Source organism: Acanthaster planci, linkage group LG01 (genome assembly GCF_054643075.1).
Source record: "Acanthaster planci isolate LZ-2023a linkage group LG01, COTS_SCS, whole genome shotgun sequence".
Classification (NCBI taxonomy): Eukaryota; Metazoa; Echinodermata; class Asteroidea; order Valvatida; family Acanthasteridae; genus Acanthaster; species Acanthaster planci.
Window position 1 is genome coordinate 39,355,483 of NC_141777.1, and position 10,678 is coordinate 39,366,160.

The window sequence follows — 10,678 nt, forward strand, 5'->3', positions numbered from 1 at the left end:
TCTTTTTGTGATGGTGGGGGACCGTACTCTTACTTTGTTGAAAGTCCAAGCTCATTCAGGTTTGTTTACCAGGTTGTTTACATTGTTAAAACTGAAAGTAATTTAATCGGTGAAACACAGCCCTTGGTTGCTTTTATTAGACAACAATAATTGGGGCTATTTGGCTGGGTCCAGATGAATCTTGCGTGCCAGTCAACAGAGCCAAAAGTAGTTATGTTAAACGTGTATAAGTAATAACAGGCCTTGGCCTCGGCTATGGAGACTGTGGCTTCGGTCTTGGCCTCGAATGGCAAAGACTCGGCCTTGGCCTTGAAGGTTGTGGACTTGACTCCAACACTGCGGCCAACTTGACAGTGATTGGTCCAAAGAATAATACTGAAATTGTTAAAAACAGTTATGCATAACTGTACTTCAGCTGCAATAAAACAAAATGGAAATAACCAATAAAACTTTGATTATTCACCTCCAATTCCCAAAGAAAGTCATGCTTTTCATTGGTACCATAGATCTGATTTGTTTTACTACATTGTCATTGAAATTGTGAACATACGCACATGTGCCTAGAATCAGTCATGTTTTCAATTACAAAGTAGTTGGTTATTGTTTACATGTAACTGTTTTTAGATATTTAATTGACACATATCCGAACAAAATGAAGCAAATTTGTATTTTGGGTAAATCACAGGTAACATAAGCAGATCTCCTTATAACAATTTTGTGCACAGCACACACACACATACCTGTTTTACATACAAAGTGTGGACATTCCTTTGTTCTCCTGTGGTTAAAGAACTTGAGGAAAATGCTCCTTTTTCTCCAACTAGGATAACTCCTTCAAGCAGGTTTTTTGACGATGATTTTTGATGATGATTCTCTGGAGTGTTCCGCTTCATTTTGCCACGGATGACCTTGACCCCAAAATACCTCTGAAACTGTTTTTCAGAGAGGGGAAAACATTGAATGGACATATGCGAGTCCACACGCCGCCATTGCACCCTACATTATGTTGACTTCTTTTGTGTAGAGGTCCACACTATGTATGCCACGCCTGCACATCCTCACACACACCCACAAACTTGGATGTTCTTTTAACCTTTTGAGTGAAAACTATGATTCATTTTGGAGTGTCTTGAATGTTTATATACATTTTGAAAAGGAAAGCTTTGGCTCTAAAATGTCAGTCCAACTTTCTGACTGAATTCTAAATTCCAGGGTTCCAACCAAGGCCAGAGGGAGCCTGACCCAGATGCAGAGACCACCATCACGATGACGGGCAAAGAGAGACAAGAATATGAAGAATGGAAACGAGAACGGGAGAAGATTGATCAAGAGAGAATACGGCGCCATCAACAGGCAGCAGCTCGCCAGGAAATGAGATGGAATCCTTCAGATGATTGGGATATAGATATCAAAGCAACTGAGTAAGCTTGTCTTCCAATAGTCTAAGTTATTGTGGACTAGGTACCAATATTCATGGAGCTATGAAAAATATAGAGCATTTATTGATGTGGATAGAAGCATGGGGTCTACACCATGTACAGTACAGTTGGGGAAAGTACTAAACATTAAAAGGGAAGTGGTTATGAGACTTTGGAAATATTGAAAATTACACCAACAATTTCAATTTGTTACTGACGTTATTGTCTACACAAAGGTTAAATCTTGCACTCAGTATTTCACTCCGTCATTAATGGCATTGCAATGATGCAACAAGTCAGTGACCAAATGCCCCATTATCTGACAAGTTCCACTGTTTATTTGATTACATCTAGTTGTTTGAATTGTCAGCAAGAAAAGTACCCTGCAACTTTGGTCTGAGTCACTACTTCACAAACCTCTAGAGAGTAGTTGTAATGTAACATTCTCTCCCTTTCTCAACAGTTTCTATTTTAATCCATTTTAGTGACCAGGATTGCAAGGGACTTTTATTTTTGTGTCTGTTATTTGCCTTTCTTTTCAAGCTTATTAACCAGTGCTTTTACATTGTATTTAACTCTGACAATATGAGTGTAATGACTTTTGGTCAAGTAAAACGCCGTGCAATTGGAAAAGTGCCATCGCCTTCTGCCGACAAAACAACAGATGGTTTTGACTGACAAAACTCATATCTCATAATAGCATGTGAAGCCATGGTTAAAATTAATCCTGCATTTCCTTCCGTCTTGGTCACTGATCAAAGGCGATGTGTCGAAAGCACTGATGCAATATTTTGGTAAGCCACTGTCTTTGACGATGTTGACATATGTTATTTTAACTGAATTTTTTTGGCTGTGAAAAATATTGACTGTCAAGGCCAAATGCGTTGTATGTGTTTTCTGCTCATTTGAACAAACATACGATGCATCCCATCTTTGCTGAGAATTGGCAGTTGTCAGTGTCGTTCCTGTTAATCCTCTTAGATAAAATAGCCTCGGTATTACCTGTACTGGTAATTGACGTAGTGGACCATTTATTTGGTCACCATGTTCTTTGTTGTGTCGTTTATTTGTAGGGATCATCAGGCTAGCCAGGGAGAGATGAGCATTGGACACTGGGATGCAACAGATGCAGGCACAGAGCAGAGAGGTGGGCCCCAAAACAAGTCCACATCATTTAAACTATCATAAGAGAAGCCAAAAGAAATTTATGGTTCTTGTTTTGGATATTCAGATTGAATTAATGGGCTTGTTGATTTAGCATGGTCCATGCCACTTTTGACCTCGGATACCTTATGTAACACAGCGCATACCCGTAACTAAATGAAATTTGTGGAACTGTTACGTAATTTTACAAAACCCAAACCATAACTATTCTTCTGCTATAACTAATTCTATATAAAAAAGAGCAAACATTAAATGTCATTGAGAGACACTTAAAGACTCTTTCAGATGATGCAGTGGTTTTGTGTACATTCCGAAGCAAATTGCTCACATGCGCTGGTACCAATTTCAGAAATGTGACCCACCATCCCCAAACCAGGCTGACGTATATGTACATGTTGGTAACTGGGATGCTTGACAATTTCTCTCCTTCATCTTTTTTTCACACTTCAACGTGATCTATGTCAAGTCTAAATTCTGTCTGCAGTAAGGTTTATATGGATAGCAATAGCTGTGAAAGTTCCATGAAGACATGAAAAGTAGAATTTCAGGGAAATGAAGTTACCTACTTCAGTCTGGTTTGGGGATGGTGGGTCACAAATATGCAAAGCACATAAAACATTTACTTAGCAATGAAGTTTACCAGCCAAAAATCCATGCAACATATGTATTGCTTGTAAGTGGTTCCCAGCTGATTTTTGCTCAACACATCAATTTGCTAAGCAGTATTTTGCTGCTGACCAGCTCCATGAAGTTTGGCCTTGCTTACATGTACAAAGTATGCAGGGCCTTATCTAGTCAGCCTTATCTGTAAATAGGTCTCTAGATAGCTCATTGTGGGGACTGTGTCCCAACCTCCCTTGGCCCTTCTCCTTCCCAATTTACAGCTCCAGAAAGAGGTCGGCACCTGTCCCTACTGAATTATGCATCACCCTTCACCGTTTTCTAGACTTGTCATTTTCCTGTCTAACATATCCAGGCTCCAGCTTGTCGACACATCCCAGTAGGTGTTGGAATTGATCAAAAGTTGGTGCTCAGGTGTCCGGCACAAGTAACCTCTGGGAGTTGATTGAATTATTTATAAAGTGCAACACCATCTCCGGGAAATAATGAAGTTGGGTTGACCGGCAGCACCACAGACACTGAGCTTTGACTTATGAAATGCTTGTGAACTTCATGGTTTTTGATATTACATCATGTTAAATCTTCTCCATTCTCCTTGAACCTTTCTGAATGTGCCAAAATCCAACACTGCACAGTAATACATGTATATTGTACAATTCCCTGAAACCTCTTGAGACACCAAGCCCTATCAGACTGATAATGGCTTAGCTGCCAAAATATATGTTTTGTTTACGTGGACCGGTATGCAGAATTGAAGAGAATCTAGGAGTAATGAAAGTTAGATGACCTTGATCAAAATTGAATAAATAATGAATAAATCTGTCTCTCCCTATAGAGAAAAGAGCAGGTGGTAGTCACTTTGAGCATGATGATCGTGCGGGAGAGACGCGCCCCCAGCATAACAATCGCATTGGCAGTGGTCGATTCACGCATGATAATAACCAGCGTGGAAGTGGACGAGGAGGTGGGCGTGGTTTCAGCAGAGGTGGGCGAGGCCAGGATCAAGGCAGGCGAGGCCGTGGAAGTTACGACCGCGGAGGAAGTCGACCCGGCAGGAGATCAGGACCAAGTGATCGAGAAATGTCACAAATGGATATACGGACCTTACCAGATGCGAACACTTACCAAGCCCAGCAAGCCTCTGAAAAGAGCTTTCAAGAATCGCCAATTGGCCAGTGGCAGCCAGCAACGGCTGAGAGCTGGGATATCAAAGACACGCCCCTTCCAACCAAGGCAGAGGGAGGGACTTCAGTGAAGGAGATAGCCAAAGAGACGGAGAATCTACGTATCGGGCCACTCCCTAGCCCATCTGGTGCAGGAGATAATTGCAAATCTCCCCTCAGTCCTCTGTCTCCCTTCACACCAACAGGACACACCTTCCTAGCAGACTGGGCTGCAGAGAGTGAGGCCACGGCAGCTGAAAGCTTTAATCTGCAGGGAGACCTTGTTTATAGTAATTCCAACACAGAGCAAGGATCCTGATTGTTGAATATATGCATGAAGGCAATCGACCGCACAATGTGCCTGTCTTAGAAATCTTTGAGCGTGAACACTGGCATGTCACTTTTACAAGCCATTAATTGCTGCATGTTTTAGACAAACAGATGGACTTGCGGTGTGGAAATATTTACATTGCATCTTGATCTTTCTATATCATGGCTAGCAGGAAAACTTACACTGATAAAGCATTGCTACATGTTGATTACATTCAGTCTCTTTTTAACTCGATGTGTAGTCTTAAAAATTTGACGCTTTAACACTGTGACACTTTCAAATCAAATGTATGCAAATACATTGAATAATTACACATAATCCAACGATAATATAGTGATGAATTTGTTTTATTCACTATGGAATACTTTGTGAAATCGTCCACTGCTTTGGAAGCTACCATGCATAGCTGATGTACATGTACATAAAACTGTTGAAAGATATTGTAAAACACGACTGTCATAGTCATCATGCCACGGTAAAATTGATAATGATGCTGTAATACGCTACTGTAATTTGATCAATTCTTCTTTTCTCCAGGTCTTGCTGTACTGAAGGTAATTTGTATAATGCCGGTAATTTGTATAATGCCCCTTGAATATTGAGTTTTTATCTTGGGCCAATTCCATCAAGCTGACAAGCTGAATGCATTTGAAATAAGAACTTGGCAAGCACTGTGTAATGTGCATGTAGGGAGTACTTGAGTTGACTATACCTCTGCCAAGAAAGATCAATATGGAATTATAAAGACATGGTTCATTGGGTCTTTTGTTCCGTTGGTAACAATTTAAGAAATGCTATGAGCACATATATATAAATACTTCTGAAGGTATTGATGGCTTACAAAGATTCAACTTGACAGTTAGATACATAATCATGGTGTGTTGAGTATTATCAACAATAGCATGGTTGCCATACTATCATGGGAAACAATCTACTTCTTAACCACATGGGTATACTCCTAATGGTATGGGAAGGCATGGTATCTATGGCATCACTTGGGTTCTGTGATCACTTTGTCAAGTTGCTTCTGGCCTTTCATGCCATTAGTGTATCCCAGAAGACGCTGATTCTTTGATGGTCAGGTTTCCAAGCTACCACATGCATCCCAAGAAGTGCTGGCGTGCAATCCTAAATGGTAGCATAGCTTGAATACCATACCCTAAATAAACAGACACAAAAGATTAAATTTTCAGTGTCCATTAATGACACCTTGGTGTTACCGATGTGCATAATTGAGTCACAGAGAGCAGACAGGTGGCCTTGAAATGTGAGCTGCAAACGAATAACAAGTGTAACTTGACACATTGAATTTGATGTCCTCAATGTTGATTCTCCTGTCTTATTTACACCTAGGATAAAACCATCCAGTTGCTTTCAATGTTTTAATGACTGTCTAAGTTTGCCAAGCTACCTGTAAGAGGAGGAATGACAAAACTTGTTGGTCATCACCAGGCCATTAAGCCATTTTTGGCAATCTCCAAGATTGTATGGGTTGTATTGTGTAGTTACATTTACATGGAAAATTGGTTTTGGAGATGGATCTATGAGGGGAAAACTGTAAAAAAGGATGTGAATTTTGTTGGTTTGGTTGCGCATCCAAAATTACTGGTATTCCTGCTAATGAAGTTCTGTAATGCCTTCAAAACACTTCCTAGGAAACCAGCAAAATGTACATGTATACCAAATTTATTCAATGCAAAACATTTTTTTCAACTCATTTCTTTTTCAGAAGTTTTTTGCGTTGTGTAAGCAATGAAATTTAAAAGATTTTGTTTCAAAACTATTATTTTCTGTATATTTTTGCTGAAATATGAGGGTTTGCTACATTGGCAACTGTTTATATATCATTGTAAGTTTCATGTGTTTTGTTAATCTAGAATTTTAGATTTCAGTTCAATTAAAATTTCACCATTTCACAGCTTTTAAATTTATATTTTATAACTTACTGTTAAAAGTATTTTTATTTTTGACGCCTGTTTTCGGTTGCTGACTCGAGATCCATTGACTACAGAGATATTCTGAAAGATGAAACCTTGTAATACTTAAACATTCATGAAGAGAATGAAATAAGTTTGTAACATCACAGAAACAGACACCATCCTGAAGAAAACGGGGAGTGAATTCCTCAGAATTTTCTCTACCATTTACTCTGAGAACTTTCTTTATGTTGATTTCTTTGGTAGTCCTCACTGGTGACAAACATGTAAAATTTTATTGAAGGAGTTTCTCCTAGGGTGTCGGCCACAGTGACCTCTCTGATTGGGCAACAGAATTAGATGTCCTGACACTAATTACAGCAGGCTACCTGTGATAATATGGCAGCTCATATGCCTGGTTGGATGCACACCATGCACGGTGTGTTAGGCATGTGATGTCAACATATTTCCTCAGGTTCATGGAGTGTTGGCAACTGTGGTCATTGGTGTGTGTGTGTGCATTAATAGGGCTTGCATGATCAGCCAATAGGAACACAGGACATCAAATAGAGAGCGTCACTTGTATGGTGAGCTCTGCTTTGTCGATATATGGGCATCTGACATAACTCTCTTCATCTCTGTCTCTTGGTTTATTAACAATTATATGTACTAAATTTTTGACGCACGTGGATATGCTTGATCGCTTATGTTAGATAGCTAAATACAAATAGCTGGTTAGATAAACAAGATGTCTAATTAAAATGTCTTTGAATTTATCAGAGAGTAGAAGCAGCTGTTGTGAAGAATTTCCCAACCAGATGAATTTGTTAATTTTTCATAAATTCTGTGAATTCTTTTACTGTGTTAAACAATTGCAGTAAATTTGGGTCAGTGACAACAAAACTTACTTAAGAGATGTTGAAATGAATTATTTCCTACAATGTTTCACAGACCTTCTAACAAACACAGCTTATGGCACTTGTTTTGATTGATTTGTTTGTAGTATTTGAAGCTGGATCATATGCCATTTTAATTGAAGCGCGAAACTTTCATAGCAAAATTGGCCAGAATGGGAGCATATTGTGCTTCCTGGAATTTACTGTGCAAATGTTTGATGTGACTCCACAAGTAAGTAAAACCCAGGACCATCCCAATTTTTAATTAAAATGATTTGTAGGAAGATCCATACTTCATCCTCGAAAACAATCTTTTGATGGCTTTGAATCGTGACCTTTTTGTGAATGGAATGAAACAAATCCACTTTCTCTCTCTCTCTCTCTCTTTAGCCGTAAAATGATCCTACTTTATTCCTGAAACAACGAGTGGATTATAGGATACATTCTTCTTTAAGTTTACTTTCTTTGCAACTACATCAATTTGTTTTGCATCAGTTTACCATTCACTCTGCTGATTGAAGTCAGCTACAAACATACTGCAAATTGCTTTTTTAACCCTGACCATATTATTTCAGAGATAATCACTGATGGTGCTAATAATCCATCTTCATCATGAATTTATTCTGCTTTGTGTTTGATTTGGGGATTGTTGGTAATGCTTAAGAATTTTAATTAGTGGTAATGACAATACTAAGTCAACTTGCAAGGATTTATGCCAATCAACTTGATTATTTTGTAATGTAATTTACTGTTGTATTTTACATCATGGTGGAAGATATCTTTAGTTAAGTTTTAACTTACCCCATCCAATCAGAAAGCAAATCATAGATTTTAATGAACTATTGTAGTGCCATCGAGATTGGACAGCTTATATAAACTTATTTTCACAACTTTTACCCATTTTTCTCAGGTTTTAAGTTGCACTATTTTACATGTATAAAGTCACTACTAAAAAGGAAAGCTTTTCGTAGAAGTCTTAATTATACCTGAGAATTATGTAGAAATAAGTCACTGATCTTAACTTGCTGTTTGATTTCTCATTCCTTTTGCTCTGCTTTCCTGTCACTTCTTGCAGCCATAAGCATGTTTGGCAGTTAATTAATGAAGGAATGTACATACGGCATTTACTTTGGGGGCAATAGTAGAAATAGACTAAAATTCATCTTCTAAATTGAATTTGTACAAAGGAATTTTGTAACTGTGGTGATTGACAACTTCAAAAAAATCATGGAAGTATTTTACTGCATTTTAACAAGTGTACTTAAAATATAAGTAGGCTATTTATTGCACTCATTGCTGTTTTCAAATGGATTGTTTACCAGCTAAGAATAAAATACCTGCCCGTTACTATGCCAACAAGAAAAGCAGTAACTTGTGCTTAATCATTCAGTTCAGAGGGCACATTAATCATATAATAATATTATTTTCAACAATTTGAAAAATGGGGGAGGGATGTTAACACACATATTCATATCCAGATTTTGATTGTTGTTTATTATTAGTTGATTACATATTTTGGAGGGTTGGGTTCTTCCTGGATACTGCCCCCCCATCATACTACTACATGTAGTACAATGTTTCTGAGAGATTACCTCGCCAGAATGAAATATGTAGGAACATTTCATCTCCTATCTGAGCTTGTAAATCTCATTGCAACCTACTTCCTTCCTAACCAGCTGAGGTCTGGTATCAAATACTCTACATATCCAGCAACCAATTGAAATGATTTATATTAAGGTAACTAAATGTGGTCCTTCACTCAAGAGATCCACACGAGCTTGACAACTGTGGCAGTCGGGCATTGCAATCATAACTCACTCGGTGGTAAGTTTGACTCCAACTGGGAGATTGCCCTCAAAGAATTGCCAGTTGAAGGACATTCAGAGTAAATGCTGCTGATTATTTTTTGTAGTTTACTCTTGTAACCTCAAAATCATTCTGATGTGCATTTGGTCATAATGAAATATAACCTTCAAGTATCCCAGTTAATTGGAAGTAAGAAAAAACCTTACCTGTGCCACAATTTCCCGAACTGTGTATATGCATGTAAATATATCTCATTGTTATAACCTGGTCATATCCCTGACTCTTTATTTCTTCACTGAAAAATTGCCTGGTTAAATTTTAACCCAAGTGAGGGTGACAGCTCGCAATTAGGTTTCGTCAGTTCATTGTTTCAAGTTCGCATTAACCCAAATGAGTATATTAACTCATACTCATAACTCGCTAGTGAAGCAGAAATTTTAGGGGGAGTTGCTGATTGGCAGTTTTATTCTCACTTGGGTAAAAACTTAATCTGGGCAATTTTCTGGATCATTGCAGATATTGCAAAATTAATGTAATATCTAAACACTACCACAGACATCAGTACTCTTAACATACCTGGGTACAGGAGTACTGATTATCAGTATAAAATGTGTGCCTCTCTAAAGAGGATGAGGGGGTGTCACAGACCTGCTATTATTCAGTTTTGTTGGCAAAATCATGGTGCTGTAGGCAAGAATGTAGAAGAAGGGGAAGGAAGGGAGTGTAAGGGGAGTCTGGGAATCAGAGTATCATCACACTCATGAAATTTGCCGCCAGTCCATCAGTAAATGTCATGATGGCACCCCCCCCATTTATAGGCCTAATGGTCGAGCAACACCCATGGGGCACAGCATAAGAGCATTGCAGATTCAATATAATCCTTTTTTATCGCATAAGACCACTAAAAGTTTGGATTCATGAAAGGAAACAATCTTTTGGTACATGCCTCATTTCCTCTCTTTCAATCAGTCTTATAGGCCTATTTCAGCTGCCCACCAGGTATAATGTATTTCACACTTGATATTTGAAGTAGCGTGCCATGTGTTATCTAAGAATGTGAGATGTGAAATCAAAGGGTGTCAGGTGCGTGCACTCCAGGGCCCTCCGCCCAGTATTACCGTCTTAGTGAAAACTTAAAAAGAGAATTTAAAAAAAAGATTGCAAAGACAGCTTTGAGGAGACCAAACTAAAAATAAAAATAGTTGGTTTTCTGAGAGAGCCAGTGGTATCAATACCTGTAGTTGCTCAGAACTATAAAATCAATCACTGTGGTCATTACAAGAACCTCTTTTCAGAACATTCCCTTGTAGAGTTTCTCACATCATGTTTAAGTTTGTCTTACCACTATGCAAAGCATCAACTC

The 10,678-nt window shown here is 38.4% G+C and overlaps 1 protein-coding gene across 8 annotated transcripts in view; it reads left to right on the top strand.

The window, feature by feature from the left end:
• LOC110980560 (uncharacterized) overlaps positions 1 to 8,876 on the top strand; it is a 32,909-nt gene extending 24,033 nt beyond the window's left edge. For all 8 annotated transcript variants that reach the window (XM_087144628.1, XM_087144642.1, XM_087144646.1 and 5 more), the window contains 3 exons: positions 1,213 to 1,421; positions 2,492 to 2,565; positions 4,039 to 8,876. In XM_087144628.1, the coding sequence (XP_087000754.1) occupies positions 1,213 to 1,421; positions 2,492 to 2,565; positions 4,039 to 4,685 (930 nt within the window). In that variant the 3' untranslated portion in view covers positions 4,686 to 8,876. The remainder of the gene's footprint in view (positions 1 to 1,212; positions 1,422 to 2,491; positions 2,566 to 4,038) is intronic.
• Positions 8,877 to 10,678: the final 1,802 nt, after the last annotated feature.